Source organism: Polistes fuscatus, unplaced genomic scaffold (genome assembly GCF_010416935.1).
Source record: "Polistes fuscatus isolate 324 unplaced genomic scaffold, CU_Pfus_HIC Scaffold1, whole genome shotgun sequence".
In the NCBI taxonomy this organism is placed as follows: domain Eukaryota; kingdom Metazoa; phylum Arthropoda; class Insecta; order Hymenoptera; family Vespidae; genus Polistes; species Polistes fuscatus.
In genome coordinates, this window is record NW_025112997.1 from 8,628,166 (window position 1) to 8,651,822 (window position 23,657).

General features: G+C 29.8%; 4 protein-coding genes across 6 annotated transcripts; 3 read left to right on the plus strand and 1 right to left on the minus strand.

The window, feature by feature from the left end:
* The first annotated feature begins 1,216 nt into the window (after positions 1–1,216).
* Positions 1,217–3,441, plus strand: LOC122522382 (protein lethal(3)malignant blood neoplasm 1). Its single transcript, XM_043643463.1, has 5 exons — positions 1,217–1,308; positions 1,434–1,525; positions 1,630–1,761; positions 1,836–1,948; positions 2,998–3,441. The coding sequence occupies exons 1-5, from the start codon at positions 1,217–1,219 to the stop codon at positions 3,421–3,423; spliced, it is 855 nt and encodes a 284-aa protein (XP_043499398.1). The 3' UTR covers positions 3,424–3,441.
* Positions 3,442–4,464: 1,023 nt separating this feature from the next.
* On the plus strand, positions 4,465–8,815 carry LOC122522388. The gene is made up of 3 exons (XM_043643475.1): positions 4,465–4,549; positions 5,448–5,738; positions 8,472–8,815. The coding sequence occupies exons 1-3, from the start codon at positions 4,465–4,467 to the stop codon at positions 8,813–8,815; spliced, it is 720 nt and encodes a 239-aa protein (XP_043499410.1).
* A 3,286-nt stretch (positions 8,816–12,101) lies between these two features.
* On the plus strand, positions 12,102–13,785 carry LOC122516315 (U-scoloptoxin(01)-Er1a-like). The gene is made up of 3 exons (XM_043634015.1): positions 12,102–12,881; positions 12,968–13,174; positions 13,250–13,785. The coding sequence occupies exons 1-3, from the start codon at positions 12,780–12,782 to the stop codon at positions 13,466–13,468; spliced, it is 528 nt and encodes a 175-aa protein (XP_043489950.1). The 5' UTR covers positions 12,102–12,779; the 3' UTR covers positions 13,469–13,785.
* A 285-nt stretch (positions 13,786–14,070) lies between these two features.
* On the minus strand, positions 14,071–23,272 carry LOC122513626. Of its 3 annotated transcripts, none has more exons than XM_043630078.1 (4): positions 23,049–23,272; positions 17,449–17,781; positions 16,362–16,499; positions 14,071–15,897 (listed from the first exon to the last, which is right to left on the minus strand). In XM_043630078.1, exons 2-4 carry the CDS (start codon positions 17,728–17,730, stop codon positions 15,376–15,378), a joined length of 942 nt encoding a protein of 313 aa, XP_043486013.1. In that variant the 5' UTR covers positions 17,731–17,781; positions 23,049–23,272; the 3' UTR covers positions 14,071–15,375. The 3 variants fall into 3 exon arrangements, with proteins under 3 accessions (XP_043486013.1, XP_043486167.1, XP_043486089.1); XM_043630232.1 differs by having other exon boundaries at positions 23,195–23,271; XM_043630154.1 differs by lacking the exon at positions 23,049–23,272 and adding an exon at positions 22,546–22,878.
* Between the last annotated feature and the right edge of the window lie 385 nt (positions 23,273–23,657).

Below are 23,657 nucleotides of genomic sequence, written 5' to 3' on the forward strand. Positions count from 1 at the left end.
TATTCAGACCTGTATCGTCGTAATAGAAATAATAAATTCTAAACAACAAATATCAATGTATAAGCTTTTAATAGTATAGCTAACACACACAAAAATATCATTATATTAGAAATAATTATTGACTCATCCTCGTACATTTATTCTAAATTAAATATGTATTCGACAAATGCTCTCATATTTTAAGTAAATCATCTCTTCGAGAGAGAATCCGTGACACTTTGCATTAGTACAATAAACTATGTAAGAATAATCGAAGATAAATCGAATGAAAGATATACAGACGCGGAATTCGATATTATATACCTAAGTTGTATCAAGATAAATAACGATTTAAAGGTCAATCCGTAAATAATCATTGATCTTATCGCAATGAATACCGATCCTTTTCTCATGATTCTTAATTTATTGATAGCTAAGAAAAATTGTAAAAAAAGATGCTACGACGAGCTAAATTTATTTCTTTGTTAGTCTACTTAATTGTTTAAATATTTTTTCCATTTATCACAATGTGGAAGAAATACTTCAATTCTTTGAGATATAATGTAGAAAAAGTATCCCGTCTACTTAGCATTGTTCTTATGTTTGCACCGTAGGATTTTTATCATTCCATTTTTGCAACTATAATATATTTGTTATGTCCTTTTATGTGTAGCTTGAAAAAGCTGAAAAGACTGTTTTCATTAAAAAATTGTTAATTACTATTAAGTAGAAAAAAATGTATGTAAAAAAGAGAAAGAAACAGCAATATAGTAAAAGATAATTTTTTATTACGAGAAAGAGAAAAGGAATAGAAGTAATAAAAATAAAAAATAAGCAAAAAGGAAGAAAAGGTTAGAAAAATAACAAAATATTATCAATAAATAAAAATTAAAATTGAAAAATAAATAATAATTAGAAAAAAAAAATAAAAAAAGAAGAAAAAAATAAAAAGTAATAAAAAAAAATAAGAAGCGAAAGAAAAGATATCAGCGAGCTTTCGAACGGAAATTATTTAACGAACGGTCGGCATAGATCCGTGAGATTTACGATCAAGATTTGTCATTGTGCAATTTCCTGCGAACGACGTTACTAAACGCGCGAAAGTAATCGCGAAGGAAAAACCTTGTTAGAGTCTGTCGTTGGCTTTTTCTTTTTTCTCTATTTTCTCTTAACGAGCTTTTCTTTCCTCCTCTCTCCGCAGGCTCTTCGGCATATTCTACAAAAAGATCGAAGGCAGATGAATCTTCCAGTCTTGGCTATATTCGATTACATCACAACGTCGAGATGCAGCAAAGAATTTATTAACATTATTGCACTTACATTAGTCTCGTGAGTTCCATCAGACAGTTTATTTCATTTTGTAAAATGTCATTTCGATTCGTTAAATATTTATCTTCGTTGTTAAAAAATGGTTCGACATTCTCATTTCTATTTTTGTGTTTTTTTACGAAAAGTTGTGCTCTTATTGAAGATCCATATTACGAAAATAGACCTTACGAATTCTCTTTCAATATCGTCGATTTTCAACATAGATATGAAAAAAAAGGTAAAGGAATGAAAAATATGTTTTCTCGAATAAACGTTAGAAAGTAATTATTATTTTTCATATATTGTTCTCAATTAATCAATCTAATTTTCTTTCGAAAAAAGACGTTAACGGGATTATCACTGGTGAATACGGATTTATAACGGCTGATGGAGTTTATCATGAGACTGGATATGCCACTGATAAGAATGGAGATTTTATTATTACTAAAATGAGAAATCGAAAGATCACAAGTCGTGAGTTGTTTTTTTTTGTTTGTGATTAACTTTGTTAGAAAGGATTTTTTGTTGATACTTTTGAGATTTTTAAGTGAAAGACGCACGAGAGATTTTCAAGGAGAGACCTGAAACTGCAAGAAAACTCTTCGAAGCGGTAGCAAAATCTTGCAGTGGGTGTAAAATTCCGAAAGAAAAGGAGAATGAAGTTCTTACGACTAACTCTGAACCTTTGATTGGGAACAAAATTGAACCGATATTAAAAAATATGATGGAGGTATTGATTGGAAATACAGAAAACATAGGTAGGAACGAAATTTTTTGTGAGTAAAAATTTTATAATCATATTGAGAGCGATTTTTCAAAGTCGTTATGAAAATAGAGCTGACATATGGAAACATATAACCGAGCATGGTTTATTCAATACAATGAGTGTTGTTATACATCGTTATATGTTTCACTAATTGAGTCATTCATTTGCTAAATCGAACTTTACAAAAAAAAAAAAGAAAAAATTAATAAAGTAACATAAATTGTCATATTATTTGTGCTTATTATTATGATAGTGAACTAATTATAAGTTAAAAAGTTAAACAAAATAATATTATGATTTATTTGATAATATTATATAATAGTAGTATAAAATTTATACATTTAATTTTTTAACTTACAATTAGTTCACTGTCATAATTTAATGGCATATTTTTATTTAACAGCTATAAACATTTTTCTTATTAATGGTGCTAAGCCTAATTATCAAAAAAATTTAATTGAAATATAAGAAGTTAGGCATCAATCGAGTACTTTGGTAAATAAATTTAGAGATATTCTAAAAGTGGGATTATTCCCATTGATTTGTTAACAGCTCAATTAAAGATAAAATGCAATACTCGTTGAATCATATTAATTATGCTTTCCAAAAATATTAGAATTTGAATTTAAAATCACACACATACACACACAATAGACGACGAGGTACGACACTCGCTGCATCACACGAGTAAATGGTCTTTCTCTCTCTTTACCTGTTCTTCAAGTGATTGCCATGCTTCGTATGTTAAAATTTGGAATTAATGAATTAGAATCTATAATTTCATCTTTTTTCCCTCTCTCCTAAACATATTTTTAAAAGAAAGAAGTTTCACTTCTAGTACGCGTATCACATATACCATACTTCATTTATTATTTTATTAATTTTTAGAGCGCATTTCATCGAATATTTCCATAAATGAAGATACCTCAACGACATCAACGAAGAAAATCGAGTCTCAAGACAATCCAAATATTAATCGTATTCCGATTGATAAGAAAGAAAATGAACGGAAGGAACGAGTTATCAAAGAAATGATACGAGTTAACTCTATTAAAAAAATTCTTTCTAACGATACAAAAAACAATGAAATTATTGTCAAAGACACTTCTCTCAAAAAAATAGCTAACGGTCTTTATTATCATTTCAATTATTCGATACCTTCGCATGGTCATCAGGAGACTGGTTATCGAAACGGTGATAAAAATGGCGATTATCGATCATGGAGTGAAAATGGTGTCGATACAAGAGTGAAATACGTGTCAGACAAATTCGGTCATCAACCGAATATCACTTTTCATCCAGGATCGAACGAGACGGAAAAAAGAAATCATTCACTCCCAGAATATTCCTTTCTTTGGAATTTTGCTTAAAATACTATTTTTATTTTTATTTTCTCGCTGCAAAATTATAGATCAATGTCAACAAGTTTCAATAATTTTGATGAATACAACGGAAAATTAACTTTTCATATCTCTATTGTTCTATATAATGAAACTCTTTTTTCAATTAAAATAATTATTAAGAATTATTTTAATTGAATATAAATGAGTAATTATTAAAATAAACATTTGTATAAAAATGAAATACAATTAAAAGTAATTATTTACTTCCGAAAAATTATTTCATTTAAGATATATACTCATAAACCTTTTTTTTTAACATAAACCTTAGTAGTATATGGAAGGGGTGATAAAATTATAATGTTAGATTTTAAGTTTTCTAATAGTTGTAATAGCCCGCAAATTAACTTGAACGCTATGATTAAAATTAATGATAGTAATAAAATTAACAAGCCTCGTAGTTAAGTTAATTGAGTTAATTATTATCTACAGAGATGCAAATTTTTCGTGCATTAGGTATTTCTCTTTTTATTATTTCTCTTAAGAAAAAAATAAAAATAATAAAAAAATAAAGAGTTGTCACACACACATTACAAGAGAGAAAGAAAGAGAGAGAGAAAAAGACAAACGTGTTTGGAAACTAATCTTTTTTACTTACGCTCATCATCGTCATATTACCTTTCAAAGGCTGTAATGAAACGTGACGTTTCCCGTGTTACAGACTCATATAATGCTTTGTACTTTTGACGGGCATGACGTTTTCAGTATTATGCAAATCAACTGAACGTCTTACGGCTAATTTTTCCGTAAATACGAGAAATATAATAAGAATAGTTTATCTTTTATATAATAAGAGAAAATAATAGAATTCTTATAGAATAAGAAATATAATAAGAATAGTTTATCTCTTACGTGTGATTACAAAATGAGAAGAAATAAATACAATATAAATAAATTGAAATACTTAAAGAAAAGTTTTAATTGATAAACAATGACCAGTGCAAAAATTGGAATTACGGTTCGTTTGGAAAGTATCGATTTCTCTACGATTTGGCGACAGTTCGTTTTAAAATGGCGATAAAGACGGAAGATGTGAGAAATTGGGTTGTATTAGCATCCTGTTGTAGTTCAAGCGGAATTTCTGTGGTCGGACCACGTACTCGCCAAACACGTGTACCAGGTTGCATATTCTAAATCCTGCGTGCTTTTAAAACGGATTAGGTGACACAAAATATGAAAAAAAAAGATTTCAAAATAAAAGAAAAAGTATCTTTTTAATTATTTCTTTTCAATTTTATAAAATCGAATTTTCGAAATACAAATATATATGTTATCATCGTAAAGATCTATCAATAATTTTTTTTGCTAGCAGCAACGAAAACTAATCAACTTATTTAGCCTTGGATTTATTGTCTCATAAAAAAAAAAGAAAAAAAAACATCGCGTAGGACTACAGATGAACAGTAAAACACAGTGTGAAGCTGTACCAATAAGAATCTAATATTTCACATAAAAATCAGGAATTTGTTCGAATGTGCGTCTCGTAATAAATATCCCCTTGATTCGTGTCCGTAAATAAAAATTTCTCTACAATAAACTAGAGAGATCAAACACACACACACAACGACGACAACGAAGAAAACGAGAATGGAGTAAGAGAAAAGAAGGTGGACGAAGAAAAAAGGAAAAGAAAGAAGAAGAAAGACTAAAGGTGGGATAAAGAGGATAGAGGGAGGGACGAGGAGGATCCCAGAAAGAAGGCGAGTATGGTGTTCACAACGATTGGATCAAGTTCAAGGGGAAGGGGCTCCACTCTCATATATGCTTGTCCACGCACCTTCAACAAGCACTCCGTGCCTGTGACACGTTGCCCAAGGATATAAAAAGCTGGAGAGCTGGAGGAAACTTGAAAAAAAGGAGGGTAAAGGTCAGAACGACAGATTCGAAGGTGTGGTTTGTTCCGCGGTTGCATATACCGAATAGTACGCCTGTAGGGCAGAGGAGAAAAAAAATGAACGTCATGAGGTCGTTAAGGATCTGGTTATCGCTCATAGGGACATTGGTCCTTTTTACATCGGTCGTTTTGGCTGAAACCAAAGACGAAGAAGGGGAAAGAAGCACCCTAGAATGCATCTTCGAGGATAACGTTGGCAATTGTCTTAAGAAAAGGCTCGCAAGGGACATTGACAGGATCGAGCTTGAAGTTTCTGGGAAGAAAAGTGAACCACCAATGAGCGAGGTCATCGAGCAGACCGGAAATTTCATCGCTGAGCTCGTAAGCGACGTACAAGAGGAACTCCAAGAGGATGACGAGGAAGTCGCCGAACGTGATGCCAATATAGACGGTCGTGCATTGGGTAAGCATCCCCTAATAAATAATGTTGATAATATTTACAAAAAAAAATAAAAAATTTAATTAATGCTTAAGAAAATCATTCACATATATATCGCTTGTAGAGCTTCATTTTAAAATTCCTGCACTAATAAACGTGATAAAATTCGAATGGATTAGATCGTTCTAGTAGATTAAAAATGCGTAACTCGTTCTAATCGATAATTGATTCAACGACACGCACTGGGAACGGCTTTAACTTTCTTCCGTGTTTCGTTACTCCACGTACTCCACCTTCTCTCTCTTTTTTTTTAAAGACAAAACAGTCAACTAACTTTTACCGACCTTAAAACTGCCCGTCTGCCTACCTTATTGACAGATCTAACAAAATCAAGAATTAATTTGATTGAAATGCCTCGTGAGTTCCACCTTGTTGTTTCCCCTATTTACGTTATTACCTTTCATTAGACTCGGCTATATTTCTTTTTTTATTTCATTATCTTCGGCCCTTTTCGCGTCTAGTTGAAATAGAAAATTAGTCTTGTTCTTCCGTATTCACTTGCTCGATTATTTATTTGTTTGTTCGTGATACGTGAAATTCTGACACAGATTTCGAAAAGAACAAATGCCAATTAGCTCAGACGAGCTATCTTTCGCATATATTTACGATGATAGATTTAATCATGCTAATCATACACGATTGGTCTAACTTATACCGATTTATAGGTCAGGAAAATAACTAGTTGACTTTGATAACTTTGAAACTGTCGACTATGGACTTTTCCAATTGTACTCGTTATTATGAATCGTTCTTGATTGAGAAAATTTCCCTAAACTTCATTTTACTATCTCTATAATATAATAAATTAATACCAAGAAAAAAAATTAATATTCTACGTTCCTAAAAATTAAGAAAAGTAGACAAATTCGTGGTTTTTCATATACTCGATTGATGTTCAAGGTCAACGAACTTAGCATTTGTTCATTCGTAAGGAGTTTATTCTTATGAAATACAAAACGCACAGATCGTAACTCGCGCGTGTAAACGTCGCAATTGAAACCTTTTTCTGGAATCGTGGGAGGATAATCTGTCGAGAACATTAATTGTGAATTAACATGCGATATCAAACGCGTAGGCCCTCGATTTTTCGATTCGATCATGCGATCACATTCATTCTGCGTGTCCAAGACAAATAAATTTTTTTTTTTAATTTAATGTCATACTTTATTAAATAGGACGCTAACGGTACTGAACTCTTTCCTATATTTTTTCTATTTTTTCTTTATGAACTTTATGCAATTTTTTAAATAGCTGTTTCTAAGATTTAACATTTAATCAATATTATCTTTATGATTAAAATACTGCTTGGCAGACAGAAGAGTATAAATCAGAATTATTAGTTTTATAAAGAAGTGCTTATAATATTAAATATTTAAGATGCAATAATTTTAAGATGATATTTAAAATGCAAATGATAAGATGTAAGATTAGGTATAGATTTTGTAAATGAAAGCAAATAACATATCTCGCATTACATTGGACAGAGAAAATATAAATTCTATAATTAAAAAATAGCAAAGTAAAAAATATAAGTGTACTTATTTTATTTTGTCCTAAATTTGACTTATTGTTATATTCTTTTACACTTCTACTTTATATAATATATTCTCACACAATAATTAGAAATATATCATTATTGTGATAAGTTAAAAATAAAAAAAAATGTTTACACTAATAATGTAATACACTATTAAAAAATATTATACGATACGTCATAAAATTTTGTGTGGAACAACATAGATGAGAGAAAAGTAAAATTAATTTACATTAGAAATTCTAATCAACGGTATAGAAAGACCATAAATAGATTATTGTTCAATTAGGTTTTATATGATACAAAGATCATTTAAAAAAAGATAATATTCAGGGAATACTTAATAGTTGATCGCAACAGAAATGTAAGTATGTGACTTGTAAGACGAATTAAACGTGGTCCAGGTGAAGGTTTTGAGGTCAGTTTACCCAAGCCCTTTTCTCATCTAGTTGAACGTACAGTTTCTAGTCGAATTGCGGTCGAGGAGAATGGACGTAATATTACGTTAGTCTCCTTCTCTCTCTCTCTCTCTCGTTCATCTTATTTTCCATCGTGCTTCAAAATCCTCTTATCGAACAAATGATACTAATCTTCTATGTTTAACAAATTTTAACAATAGTTCTTAAAGTTATTATATTTTATACATTTTATTTGAAGAAAATGGATTCAAAATCGAATTTAATGTTAAAGTTAATATAATGGTTTTTCGAAGATTCTATGTTTCCTAAACGTATCTAGTAAATTTCTGTTTCGTAACGATTAGGGAAGATGATAGTGAAGTAATTAATGAAATTGAAACGGTATAAAGAAAGAAGAAGTTGTACATCGATCAACATCCATTTACGTAGAAACGGCTTTTAAATCATCTTCTATCTTAATCGTATGTCTGTTAACACCGTACTGCTTTCCAATATACCATAAAATTAATAATGAGGATACCGATTATCCCAATATCGATATTGTTAAAAAAAAGATGAATTACGTTAAAAAACAGTTTCGATCGTAAAATACAGAAAACATTTGTTCTTCGAGGTTAAATTATCTATAAAACGAGAGAATATTCTTTTATATGCAAATATGTGTTTAAATCAATCAATCGTTAACATCGATATCGTTGACATTAACAACAATCACCTGTCTGTTTACAGAAGAAGCACGTAGAAAAAAATATGGAAAAAAGAAGAAGAAGCATCTGCAGAAGCTAATGGCTTTAGCGATGATGTTCAAGGCCAAGGTCGCTCTCCTCCTTCAATTGATCTCAACGCATTTGCAAGCAAAAGTCTTCTTTATTGCGATTATAAGCTTGCTTATAAACGCCACCAAATTCTGGATCGATCTCAAGAAAAATCAACCATCTAAAGTGATCTATTACGAGCACGCTCAACACCAACATCATTATGATCACGAGGATGATCATCATGGTAGTTATTGGGGAAGATCATCTAACGATTCACCTCAGGATATCGTCTATAATTCCTACGTTCCTCAGCAGTGATATATTTCACTCGATGATGACATAGAAAGGACGATTAACGAGACTAACTCAACAAGAAAAAAAAAGGAATCAACAATTATTCCTTTCGTTTATCGATTTTTTCAAAGTCTTATTGATTATTCTTCTTTCCTTTTCGATAGATAATACTGAGCATGACAATGATCATTGAAATCTTTTACGATTTCATGATTGAATTAGTTCTCTGATAAATCCATCAGACTATTTGACGAGTCAAGTTCAATGCAAGCTAGACAAATTGTATGTTCTATATTTACTCTTAATATTATTTATTTATTTAACTTATATAATTATGTATTGCACGCGTATACGTGTCCTAATCAATTTCATTTTTTCCTTTCCTTTCTCTTTTTTTATATCTTATTCACCTTTTCCTTTTCGTCGCGAGATGAATCTTCAATCATACCAAAGTTACTCATGCGTACCTGCCCCGAAATCGTCATATGCTCTCTTTTTATTACTATATGTTATATTTATAAATCAGTCTCTCTTTTTCTTTTTAGTTTTAATTAACAACAATATAGTTTGCATATATATATTTGATCACACTACATGTATTAATTATCATATCATTTTATAAAAACAAAAAAACTGTTGCAATTCGTTTCCATATTCTCTAAATACTAAAAGTATACTTATAATAAATAATAATTTATAATTGTTTACAAGTATTCTTTTTTTAAGTTTCCAACAAAATTTCTTATTCTGTTTTACCGACGAAAATAAAAAACGTCTAACTTGTTCTCACCAAATAGTTTATCGAGCGCCTTAATAGTGAACCTCGGAACTCTCTTGGTATTTCTTCTCGGTGGTCAAAGTAAAATGCATTTAGAATTTAAAAACACCAGCGATATCATCAGGCTATTCACCTTCTTGCGCTCGCGCGATCAAAGTAAAAGATTAACGCATTCATCGGCGCACCTTTAGTATCGTTTCTTACGAATTCTCATCCCTTATTATAGAAAAGAGAATGAGTCAAGTAAATAATCATTACTAAAAACAAAACAATAGTAACGGATATTATAATATATCTCTATATTTAAAAATTAAAAATTAAAAATTTAATAGTCGATCAGCTACGTTTGAGGTTTGTAAAATGTAATATTAAAAAAAAATCGTAAAGTATTGAGATTTTTAATGACCTACAATTAGTACTTCTGTATAGAAATGTTCTGTATAGAAAATTATTTATGTATATAAATAATTAAAAGAGATCTATTAGTTAAAAAGAAAAACTAAGTTACGTTAAAAAATAAAATGCAATTGCACGTGTACAAGTGCATCCATGCATTCACACACAAAATTAAGTGATAGGGATTTAGAACATCTCATATCATTTTATTTTTACTGCTATCATTTTTAACGTAGTAACTGCATGTGTAGTTAAATAAAACAAGATGAAAAGTAAATCTTAAAGGAAAACAAAAAACAAATACGAAATCGAGAAACCGAATTGTTTTCATGCAAGCACTTATATCTAGACAAACAAAAAAAAAGTATGTTAATTTAATAAGTATATTTATAATACTTAATTGATGTACATATTTTCTTTCCTGTTTCATCAAAATTCAGATAAAGAAAAAAGAAAAGAATTACAAATCTTCAAATTTCAAGAAAGAAAAATAAAGGAAATAGATCGATGTCCATAGAATTCGTCACATTAAATATTTTTCATCGTTCTCATGGTCGATGACCACGAAAAGGGAGAGAGAAGTGGTTTCGGTTTCGCAATAGAGAGGACTCCGGAGAATTGTTAAGTATTCACATCCCGAATAAATGCTGGCCGTGATGCGGCCTTAACGAAGATGAGGCTTGGCTGATTTACCTTCGAATTTCGACGGCCGAATTTTTTTTACGTATTTATCTTCTCACATTTGAGATTTCAACTGGAAAGGAGCCAAATCGAGCCAAATGGGATCACCGTGTCGTTGTATATTGGAAAAAACTGTGCAAAAGTTCACGCGTAAAATGTTAAACGTGTGAACGAAACAGAAATCAATGTTTAACGTTTCTTCAATGTCGCTAATTCTTTTGTCGTTAGTTCGTTAAAGATTCTTTAATTAGGTAAAAAGAAGCAAATAATAAATATATTACATGTACAAATTCATTTGATTTCTTTTTAACAAATTAAATATTTATTTATAAAGTAATCATATAACTATATATATTATTCTTCGAAATAATCTCCATTATTTTCGATGACTGGTCCATCTTCCAGGTAACAACCGAATTTCTTAACGAAAAAGAAAAGACGCAATTTTGTTGCAATAAATTTAATATCAAGGTGTCGAATAAATTTCTACACCTAATATTGTATTTTCCAAGAATAAATTATATGAAAAAAAATGATAAAGAAGATTATTTCGAACGAAAAAATATTTCTATAGTTTTTCGATACCTTATCGTTTTCAACTTTATAACCATTGTTATTATTAATGGTTGTCTTTATATTACTAATAAGAATGAAATAAAATAAAAAAATAAAAAATTACCTTTTCATTAAAAAATGATCCAGTCAAAAATATCCTAAAGTGAAAATCATATTTCACAAAACTTGTTCAAGATTTAACCACAAGAATAATGACATAAAGTTAGATTGTAATCAGGTTTATTTAGAGCACAAAAAATAGAAAATCAATTATTTATAAGAAAATATCTTTCTTTTGATCAAATACGTAAATAATCGGTATCGTCAAAGAAAATTCTGCTTGATTCGTGTTAAAGTGGGTTAATTATTACACAGAAACAAATACGTGTAGCTTGAAAAGTCACAAAAAAAATAAGTAATTCGAATAATTATATAGAAAGTTTCTTTTTTTTTTTAAATAAACATCCTTATCACTTCCTTTTAGTTGATCTATGATTTTTTAGACATTTTATATACGTATCTACATAATTAAACCACTCATTTGCTAAATCGATTCACTGCGTAAAAAAAAATAAAGAAAATTGATAAAGTAATATACATGTCGTATCATTTATTATTGAGCGGCCATAAAAATTGTTTTTATTTAGTGGTGTTGGGCTTAATTTTTATTTTGATATATTAAGAATTAAACATTGATCAAGTGCATCGGTAATAAAATTGAAAAAATTCTGAAAGTATAGTTAATCATTTTAGCCTATAAACGGCTTATATTTATTTAAATACAATGATAAACGAATACAATTTAAATACAAGATAAAAAATTATTCTTAAAAAAAAATGAAAAAATAAATACAATTTGTTCTTAATTTCGTTAAAAAATCAGTACTCACTTATGTTAGCATCATTTCCGATTTCGTAATCGGTGAATCTTCATTGGTGGGTGCGTGCTTTGAAAAATGGTGCTCGAAAGATCGAAAGAATCCTTAAATGCAAGGAGTCAGCTCACTCCTGTCAAGGTCGTACTCTCTATGAATAAAAATGAAATGTTTCGATAGAAGAGCGTGCACGAGCGTCTGTAGACGGATTAGACAGCTTAGAAAGAGTCGCGTCAACAATCCGTTAAGGAACTTCTCAACGACAAATTCGGTAATCAGAATCGACTAGCCCGTTTGACTCGTCTTCTCATCGACCAACGACCAACGACCAACAATAAATATTAATTCTAAGTAGACGAATTATTTACCGTCGAACGTAAGACACCACATCATCGGACGGTCGGGTCGGACCATTTGCATCGGGCCTTCGAGGATGATGTGAACGTCTGGATGGTCATTGGTCATTGGCAGACCAAACGTGAAGAATTTACTGATTCGGACGTACTGAGAATTGGCCATTCATACAATATTCAAGATCCTTATCCTCGCTTCGCTATATAACACCCTTCTGCGATTCGGATCTTCAGTCACTTCAGGATCTCCGAAGAAAGAAGCTGGTAAAACTTCCAAAATTACGGAAAAAAACATCCAATCAAACGCATACACTATTATTTTGTGCACTTCTTAAAATTTAACCAATAAGATGCGTCGAATCGTATTTACCGTACTTTTCTGTGTTTTTGTATCAGCGATACATGCGCTTCCTCAACAACCAAAATCCAAGAGACCTACACCAGTGTTTAAAGTTAGTAAAAGTATCATTACTCTTTCGAAACTATCATTACAAGATACTTTAACAAATAAAGAAACTATTTCTTTTTCTTTATATAGCAAAATCAAATAGGTGGTCTCCAATTACCGGACAATGCTACTCTCATACGAGACAACATCGTGGATACATTTTCCTGCAAAGATAGAATTTATGGATACTATGCTGATATGGAAAACGAGTGTCAAATATTTCATGTGTGTCTACCACAGTCAAGAAATGTTGTCAAATGGAGTTTCATTTGTCCTGCTGAAACAGTTTTCAATCAGGTAATTATATTTATATTATTATTATTATTCAATTATTTCGTTATTATTTTGATTATTATTTTAAATCGTCGTAAGGCCACTTTCGTATGTACGCGAACGGAAGAATCAATTCCTTGCGAAGAATCGGAACAATATTATAGTTTGAACGAAGAGATTGGTAAAGAGGAAGAAAATACCGAAGAAGAGACTACAAGATCTGTTCCAGCAAACGCTGACGTCGAGCCAATTACAAACAAACCATTCTCGAGGAACTCGAGAATTTTAAGTCGACAAAGATTGTCTCAAAAATTTTGAAAAACGTCGACCACAAATAAATTTACTCTTCGACTTTTACGTTGCACGAGAAACGACGAAATACATTAAAAAAACTTTTGTATGCTACATACGCTTGCCTCCAATACGTAAATACATAATCATGATATTGTAAAAGAAAAGCTACGTATTATGTAAGTAATCGTATATGTAATGAGTTAAGATATTCTATATTATCTTTGTTTTTTTTTCCTAGTTGTAATAGTAATCGTGTAAAAACAAGAACTTTAAATTATTTTTCTGAATTATTTGATGGTCTCTGAAATTTCTTTTAAAGACTTTTAATTCGTTTGTTAAGATTTGTATGTAATTTTACAAATATACGTTATTAAATATCGACTTTGTTTTGAATCAATTCTTTATAAAATATCACTAATTATATATCGGAAAATAAAAATTAAAATCATAATTTTTTCACACAGAAGAATATTTTAACACTCCAATGTGTTATATAATACATAATTTAAGTAAAATACATACTAAACACAATAATGGAAAAAATAATGTTACTAAAAAAGTGACTTATCACATCTAGTGTAAAACTAATTGGAAATACAACGAAAAGAAAAGAAACTAAATAGAAATATTAAATACCATTATCGTAATATTAAATACAGTGTTATTTCAAACACCCAATTATGTGATCATTGATATGTATTGATATTGGTTTTCCAACTTAAATAACTAAATATATATAAATATAATTAAATCTAAATAAACATTCAATAAATGATTAAAAAATAGTATCGGCAAGATAATACAAAATCTAACGTGTATAATAGTCTTCTAATTTCTTATGTAGAAAAAATACTGGAAATATTATTTATTGTACATGCAAGCTTTGTTAAAACATTAATCGTAAAATAAAATAAGACTCGATTAAAAAGAAAACTACAAGAAGAATAATTAACTTATTATACAATGAAAAAAAAAATACTCAACACACAAAGCGGCTAGAAATAAATCCAAACTATTTTTTTTTTATTATTATTGTTTTTCATTTTTTAGACGCGATCATTATTACACGCTTTTGTCGCAAAATCCTAAAAGTCGCTTCGGCAAGTCAAAGACTACCGCTGACTATATGTTTCTTTTCATCTATTCAGTATCTTTGGATAGCTAGCCATCATGTTGTGGATAGGCAATGCCCAACCTTTCTTTGTAAAGCCAATAAAAATGATTAAACACACAATAATCTGCATTTTCATATTTACGGAAAAAATAATCAAAATATCTTTTCGTTTCATTCGAAAATCATTATAATTGCAATAAGGTGCAGGAACGTTTACTTCCATAAATACACTTTTGTTGATCTTCAAATTAAACGGAAAGAAAACATTATATATACATATATATGTACAAAATGCGTTACAATTATTTCTTATATAAAATTTGAACAACTTTTATACACGAAACCCGTATTTTCTATATAATAACTATTTCTTATAAAATAGAATATACTTAATATATTAATAATATGAATAGTTTGTCTCCTTCAACGCTGGTACTGGCATATGTTCATATTGTGTTTTTTTTTTTTAATTAAGTAAAATATATACACAAGTATATAAACATTCGAAATAATTTACTCTGTAGGAATTATGCTAAAGCCAAAAATCTATAATACACTAGACAGATATTTTCCATTAATTATGCATATAAACAATTTTCTATTGTCGTAACCCTGTATTGTTTTGTTTCCTATAAAATGCAACGTTCTGGACAGAAATGTACTCACGAAATTAACATAGAAATCTTTCAAATCACTCGAGTTGCAATTTTTCTACCATTAGGTAACATAATTACACATATTACATTTGAACGAAAAAAACGTCGAAAAAAAAATATTTGTTTAAGTTACAAGGTTAATCTACGAGAAATAAAATCATTCACGCTTCAGAATCCATACAAAGATCGGCTTCGATTTCTTCAGGACTTCGTAGATCAATAGCGAACCTTTTCTTGGTATTACTGACCACATTTTCGGAGTTAGCTTTGTCCTGAATCTTGACGTTTATCGAGTAAATCTCAAATGCAGTTGCGAGTGCATAGGTGAGTTGTCTGGCATGATGTTTCGATTCGCAAACAAAACCATGACACTCGAAAGGTGAAACCCTTCGAAAATTGTCCGTTTCACGAACGACTATCATCGAGAATACCCTGGTATAAACGAGATCTTGCACGCCATAGGATATATTCTCGATCGCGTACATTCTCGATGAATTTGCTTCCTGCTTCCTCTTGTCGAGCGGTAAAAGTGCTACACCTTCTTGAGAGACCACTAGTTTGATCAAAGGCAGCATCGTATTGGTTGGTAAGGCTTTAGCCGAAGTCACCATGTTATCGACCGGTTGTCTGGTATGTTTTATGCCCCAGAGGCCCCTTGCATCGTGGGATCCTAAATATTTTACCTGTAAACATCTCTGACTCAGTTTCTTTTGTCCTAGACGAAGCTACCATTCCTTTCCTCAAAATATTATATAACTGATCAAGGATTTATCTCAATGTACGTTTATTACGTTATAATATTTTTTAAATGTTTTAGGCTACTAACATGTGATTTATCTCAACCAATAAAAATCTCGTACATACGCGCGTAATGTATCGGATCTATACCGATACAGGTAGATTAATCTTGTTTTTACTTTAATGGGACTAGAATATCGACGTAAATACGCTTGTTGACACCTATTTACCAGATGAGGTATTACAAACGAGTATGCGAACGAACATTAGATATATGTAGGTATATACATATATGAAAGAAACATGGTCATGGAAGTCTCGAGAGAACAGGTAGACAGGAAATTGTACCTGATACGTACCAGCAGGTACTTTCGAACGAACATTCTAAAGTATTTGCCTTAAACCGTACCTGAAACACCTGCGGCAAATCAGTCGACCCCTCGAACACATTATTGTCGATCGACAGACGAGATAATTTTGTTATCAGGTCTTTCTTCTTTTCCGTCGATGATGACAAATTCTTCATTTCTTCTGTACGATTATTTTTCTATAAACAATAAATTTTAATTACGTATTGTGGATTAAATATATCTATATTATCTTATCAGAATGTTCATTTACAATTAGAAAAAAATAGAAAAAATTACATTTTTAAAGCTAGAAAATCTGAGAAATTCATCTAAAATCTGATAACGAATTCCACGAATAGGTGTTAGCTAATACAACTTTAAATTCTCTATTAAATACTTCTTATACTTTTCTCCTTTTTTTGTAGGAATAAAATTTTTTAATAAATCTATAAACAATGGAACTAATCAATTATTACAAATTTAACATAAATGCTATTTATTTATATTTTCTAAATCATTTTATGAGCAATCGTATTACTTTGAAATGATACAACTGTAATAATTAAATAGAACATAAAAATAATATAGATTCATTGTATGCACGGTAATGTATTAAGATGTATGCATACATGTAAATATACGTGGGTGTAAATACGTTTACAACTGTGTAAGCGACACAATAGGAAATAAACTTAATAACGGTAATAAAAGTTAACTAAAGTCTACTGAAAGTATAAAAACAACTCATAAAAAGCGAAATTGGTTGTCATAATAGCAAATAATGCGTTACCAATCAACGATAAACAAACCATGCGTGTTAAATGAACTCAAGTAATATACGTTAGTATGAGTAACCACGTTTTCACTGACAAGAAGGTAAATATAAAGTGAAAATATAAACTGACAGGACGTTCACGTGGTACTTGTAGTACTACTCGACGAGATTCATATTAACCTAATTATAATCAGATAACGTTAATTACTATTCGTTTACTCGTAGTAATGTTATATATAATTGTAAGATTTCTTAGTAGATTGAGTTTATTGTTTATATCTAATTTAATATTATTAATGATAAAAACTTAGAAATAAAAAATAATGGATTTCTTTTAGTAATTAAAATTAGATATAAGTTAATTAACTTACAGATTGTTCTTCGAGTTTGTAAGGTTTAGAAGAAGGTTTGACTTTGAGATGATACTCGACGACGTTCGGTATGTTCGGCGTGTTGTTTGGAACTGACGAGGGGGCGGTCTTAGAACGGTCAGGAACGTTGTTTCCACCGCTTCCACTGGCGGCCACAGCCCTCGTCGGCGCTGAAGACGGCTCTTTCTCCTCTTGTATTTGTCCTCCTTCTTTTTCAACGGTTAAAACCTTCACTAGGGCTCTATTGTCCCTTTTAGTAAACCCAAAGTCGTCGTCTTCCATACTGAAGCCTTTCTTTTGTTAATCTTTTCCTAGATCTCATCTACTTCCTATCTGAAATTTTATTGTATATGACGAATTGAGAAATGTTTAATATACAAGTATTTATCATTAAAATATAATATTATAAATAAATTTACTAAAATTATTATTTATTGTAATATGTACTTCGTTGACCGATCAAGAAAGATTAATCTGCAATATATAATTGAGAAAATTATTCCAAAAAAATATTCATCATTTAAATAGAATATTATAATGTAATTTTACTGGGAGTTCAAAATTTATTTTAACTCTTTGTTAATCGATCAAGAAATTTTATTTCGTTGAACAATGCATATACCACCTTTTCTGATATATACATTTACAATTAGATATCTTTGTAAATATTTATAGTAACAATAAACAGTGTAATATTTCAAACACAATATGTGTTAATAGTCATTTTATGTGAAGATTGAAAAAAATATGTAATAAATAAATAAACGAATATATAGGAATATAAATATAGTAATAAATATGTATTAGTAATTTATATATATATATATATATATTTCCAATTAAGGAAATCTCCAATAAAAAAGATTTCGTTGGATTTTAAATAATATAAATTTAGTGGCTATAAGAAAAGTGTAGACTACTCTGTGCTAAGAAAAAACAAATTAACAGACTCCTAATATTTGTGCATTTGATGGTGTTAGATTGCATAAACTCATCTGTTTAAATGTTAGTCAAATTTCATAAAGAAACTAAAGTGTATAACATATTGTTATTTTATAGTATTTTATATAAATTAATATGTGAAATATATATTATATATTTTTTATTATTTAAAGTAGCTCTTATATTTTATAGAAATTTAAATTAAAGAAAGTTTCTACACGTTTGCGGAAAAAGTGCAATAGCAACACATAAGCACGCATAATTCGCGTGCTCTGCAAAGTGTTAAAATGAAATATTATTCTATTTTCAAAAGCATACGAAAAGGTTTCGAATGTACTCTGTGTATATTTAAATATTTTAAGTATTCATTAATCTTTAATAATTTTAATATATAAAAACGAAATTGTTCAACAAATTCATAGAAATAATTTCAAAGCAAACAGTTTTATTCAATTCAAACGTCGAAATTTCAGATATAATTCATTACAAATGTTGAACATATTTTTCAATAATTCATCATTCCATTGGTTAACCAAATGGAAAAGATAACATATGTGCGAAGGGGTTTAGAAAACCCTTCAATTAGTATTTAAGAGTTTGTAAATAATAAATGTAAAAGAAAAAGAAAAACGTGAGATTCACTCCACATCGTCGATCATTATTACTACCATCTCCGAATGTATCCAAGCATGAAAATAAAAATAAGACTCAACGTTTCTGAATTACACCGGAAAACAGCTGTTGAGCGGCACGTGTTGCACCTTGCGCCTTCGTTGTTCTCAATCGCCACAACGATCGTTGCATTTCCTTAAGTATATAAGTACATCGTAAATGATATCAAATCAATCTAATTACAAGGCCATTATCTTGTTCTATCTATTCCAAATTAAGGAATAAAACATTAATTTCTCAAATTAATAACTTTCGTAAACAATATTAATATAAGAACCTTCTGTGAACTTGTAATATTTTAAAAACTCCTATTATTTTTGCTGAATCGAAATGAAATTTTACATAATTGCTATTTATGATCCAATGGAAAGTTATGGTTACTTAACTTGCGAAAATATTAACTATAAAATAAGTTATAAGATTATAAACAAGTGAAAGATAGAGAACAGATTGTTATATATGACTGACGTGAATACGAAATGAGAAAGGGAAAAGGAAATTATGAAGTAGATCATATTCGAGATGCATACGAATTATTTATACAAAATTTTATTAGAATTTGACAAAAATAGTAGGATTTTCTAAGGAATAACAAAAAACAGATTAAGACTTTTATATAATAATTATATATATTTACATAATTAAAAAAATCGATCTATATTTGTGATTTCTTTATAACTATAATTCAACTGCGTGGTCATAAATACTAATTATAAATCAAATAGTTGACATAATCATATTAGCAACTTTCTTGACTTTATATAAAATATTACAATTATCGATAAGAGAAGAAAAATAATAATAATAAACTTCCTAAATTATTTTTATCCAATTATAATTAATTATAAATGTGTAAATAATTCTTATTTTTAATTCTAATTTTTAACGAACTAAAGAACAAAAGAGGATCAGCGGATATTCGACGTTCGATAAGCGGAAACAGCAAGGAGGGAACGTGTGCACTCTTTCAAGTTTACAGGAAGTGAGTCAGGTGACCGATCGTCAGGTGAGGAAGGATTCATTAACGTATTCCGTCGGTTACGTTAGGGTTACGTCCGAATACGTTAAATAACCACACTTGTGAGTGTTGTTGTGCATCGTATTTGGTTACAGTGCATCGAAACAGTCAAAGCAAACTTAGTTCATCAATAAAAAAATTCAAATGGAACACCTGTGACGAAAACGAGCCAATAACGAAGAACCACTATAAATGAACTTTGCGAATTAAATATAGATGTGAAATATTTCATATTTCATTTATAAATTAATAATTATATACATGTTTCTCGTAATATAGGTAACAAATATACAAAATATTATAGCAAAAGCAAAAAATTGTAATTATACTTATTAAAGATCTGATATAAATAGAGAAAGTTAAAATATGAACATTTCGAAATAATAAAATGTTAATAATAAAATGAATAATCTAATGTTCTACTCATTAGAAAAAGAAAATATAGCTAAATATAAGTTATTATTGGTATTTTTCTTTTATAAAACTTTACAATTATTTTTGCGTTAATTGATTCATATTCATTCCTATTATGAAATACTATATCGAAAAATGATTTTATTGCGCGAATTATTTTCGTTGTGATTAAAGTTAATAAAAAATGTCACAGAAAAAAGATAAACAATTCAAGATAAACTACATATTCACGATTATATTTTTATCGCAAATAAAATGATGAATGTGCATGTATATGAGTATTGGCAAAAACATATGATCGTGAATACCTATGAGCGATAAGAAATGATTTCAAAATCTGATCACATTAATAATTTGAAATAATATTTAGATCCACATAAAGAAAACTTTAGTTTGCTTTCAGAATACACTATATGTATAAATGCTAACATATTCACAACGTCGTAATTAGAATATTTTCAAATCGAATCGCCAATTCGTAAATCGAAACGTTAAGATAGATTTGAATGATTAGAAGATAATCCAACTAATTGCAACTAATAAAATTTTGTTATTTCGAAATTTGAACTTGGAATGTATCGGAAAATTATTATTCGATTCAACGTAATTTTTCGATCGAACCTATCACATACTTTGATAGATAATTAATACGTAGGAAGATGATGAAAAAAGAAAGAGAGGAAGGTAAAATGAAGCGTAACGGTGATAGTAAGGATAAAACGGAGCGAAAGATAGTGGCTGCTCGTTATTATAGTTTTCCGTTAGGAACTTCCGTTACGTTTCAACGAAGATATCGTACTCTGTAAGAAAATACCGATATAACGAAGTGCTAAGCTCGGAAGAATATTTCCGAGAAGCACATTCTTACAATTTCATATAGAGAAATTTGTTTGAAAATAATATGATTATATGCAGTAAATAGGTATAATAATAAACAGTATTGACATCAACTAATTCATTTCATAAAAATCCAGAGTACGATAAATTATTTTATAAAAATTCCTAATTAATTTAATCAATTATTATAGTCGATTATAAAACTAGTTAAGTATTATCAAGAAAGTATTATATAATTAATAAATGTATTTCCTAATAACGATCGATAAAAAATTATTTCATTTGTAATCGAAAATCTTGAATCTAACAAAATATCATTCCATAGTAATAACAGGTAAAAATTATTTTGATTCTTGTCAAAATTATTTGGCAAACAAAAATTGACGTGGGCGAGTCGATACGTTACGATATAAAATTTGATACGACATGGACAGGAAAACGCGAGATTCACGAAGCGTGGAACTTTGTTGGTATCACCATTGTCAAGTCTGATTTATATCAGACATCACGAAGGCAAATGATTTCCCTTTTCATTTGGAGCCTACGGAAGGGTAGCAAAGAGACCGGAAATGCTCGTGAATGTCAGACCGGAAGTCGTTAGATTGTGTCACGCTAGATCTCAAACGATGCGTGTCACATCCGTTCGAAACAAAATTCCAATGCTGGACGATCCCTTGTGAATTCGAATCGATGAAGAAACTGACGTTACCGTTTGATAAAATAGAAAATATACGTACGTATAGAATGTAATCGTAATTTCATGCAATAATGGAAGTTAACGTTAAGGAACGTCGATTCTTCCACAAATTTAGGTAAAAAATATCATATAAAATCATATAAAATCAACGATGAACGTTGAACGATAAAGCGTAGATAATTCTCACTTAAGCCTTTGAATCGCAAGAACGATATCAAATTTTATCTCGGATAAACATTCGAAGATAACTAACATGAGTGTGATTTACGTTGAAATCTTGACACAGCATTTTATATTTTTTCATTACGTTTCCAAGATAGAATTTACACTATTATGATTCAACATTACTGACTTATTCATATACCTATATATTATATTGACAATGAACGATTTTTAAAAAATACAGAATTTATCAACATTTCCTAATGTCTAATTAGAAATTTATTCTCGTAAAAAGGTACGTATAGAAAACCGGTCACAACACTAACTACACAAACGAACACATATAAATACGTACATAGAGAACATACAAATTGATGGCCCGAAAACGGTCGCGTCGAAACGACGCTGCTTTCACAAGATGAAAGAAGAACGTAGAAGAGAAAAGTACTTTTAGCAGAGGTCCCATCCAGAATGCATTAAGAACAATCTACGAATATGAGGATCTAGGATTCCATGACTAGCCAACGTCGCGATGTCCACAAGGACGTTACGCTTCGTGAAATGCAACGCCACGACGACAAAAAGATCTTTTTTTCGAAGAAACAAACACTAGAAAGTTCAAGGTTAGACATCTAACTTGTTGAGTCTTCGCTTTCTAAGCAACTAGTCGTATATTAGATACATAGAGTTATATATTATATATACGTGCACATTTATGTAAGATTATGATAAACTTTATTTTCAATTTTCTTATTGAAATTCTATCAAAAATAAATTATTATACTATCATTACACTTGAATAAAAAAAAGGTGTCCACAAAAAAATAGGTAATTATTTAATTATACTATTCAACCCACCAATAAAAGCGTATTTTACTTCAAATTATAGTCGAACGATCCATACTTCACGTTTTATTTCGAAAAGAAAAAATGATCGAAATCACCGGACGAAATTTCAAAAAATCAAAAAGCGAATCTAGGATTCGCGAACGATAAACTCGCACCTGCGGTATGCGCTGTCGCGTGCGAGTGACTGAAAATGTGGGGCAGACCGAGACTCTCTGGCACACCGTTCAACTCGCTCGAACTGATAAAACCGAACGACGCGATTCTCCGTTACCTATTTTGTTACCGCCTCTGTATCGATACACGTTGATTTTTTTTCCCTCTATGTATAAGTACATACATGCGTGAGAATAAACGCGTCAACGTTTGTATTTGCAGTATCAGATACGGCATACATCGATAAAATTCTCATGTGTTCCAATAAAAGCACAGATTATTTGTGTTCTGATATTCAAATATTTCTTTTTGTTCTTAATTATCTTTATCGTTAATAACTTTTATATATACTGTCTTTTTTGTTTATTTTTTTTTATAAAAATACTTATCCATTCGTTATATTCACATAACGTAAATCATTTCTTTAATGAATATTTATGATAATTTCTAGGTAATCTACTTAAA

Bases quoted from the DNA above. Each gene is read 5' to 3' on its own strand.
- LOC122522382 (XM_043643463.1), top strand. From the start codon at position 1,217: ATGAATCTTCCAGTCTTGGCTATATTCGATTACATCACAACGTCGAGA. The intron at 1,309-1,433 runs GTGAGTTCCATC...TTTTACGAAAAG, and splicing joins ATTGCACTTACATTAGTCTC to TTGTGCTCTTATTGAAGATC. The intron at 1,762-1,835 runs GTGAGTTGTTTT...GAGATTTTTAAG, and splicing joins AAATCGAAAGATCACAAGTC to TGAAAGACGCACGAGAGATT.
- LOC122522388 (XM_043643475.1), top strand. From the start codon at position 4,465: ATGGCGATAAAGACGGAAGATGTGAGAAATTGGGTTGTATTAGCATCC. The intron at 4,550-5,447 runs GTACTCGCCAAA...TATCGCTCATAG, and splicing joins AATTTCTGTGGTCGGACCAC to GGACATTGGTCCTTTTTACA. The intron at 5,739-8,471 runs GTCGTGCATTGG...TGTTTACAGAAG, and splicing joins ACGTGATGCCAATATAGACG to AAGCACGTAGAAAAAAATAT.
- LOC122516315 (XM_043634015.1), top strand. From the start codon at position 12,780: ATGCGTCGAATCGTATTTACCGTACTTTTCTGTGTTTTTGTATCAGCG. The intron at 12,882-12,967 runs GTTAGTAAAAGT...TTCTTTATATAG, and splicing joins GACCTACACCAGTGTTTAAA to CAAAATCAAATAGGTGGTCT. The intron at 13,175-13,249 runs GTAATTATATTT...AATCGTCGTAAG, and splicing joins CTGAAACAGTTTTCAATCAG to GCCACTTTCGTATGTACGCG.
- LOC122513626 (XM_043630078.1), bottom strand. From the start codon at position 17,730: ATGGAAGACGACGACTTTGGGTTTACTAAAAGGGACAATAGAGCCCTA. The intron at 16,500-17,448 runs GTAAGTTAATTA...TATTGTTTATAG, and splicing joins ACAAACTCGAAGAACAATCT to AAAAATAATCGTACAGAAGA. The intron at 15,898-16,361 runs GTACGGTTTAAG...AGATGTTTACAG, and splicing joins ATTTGCCGCAGGTGTTTCAG to GTAAAATATTTAGGATCCCA.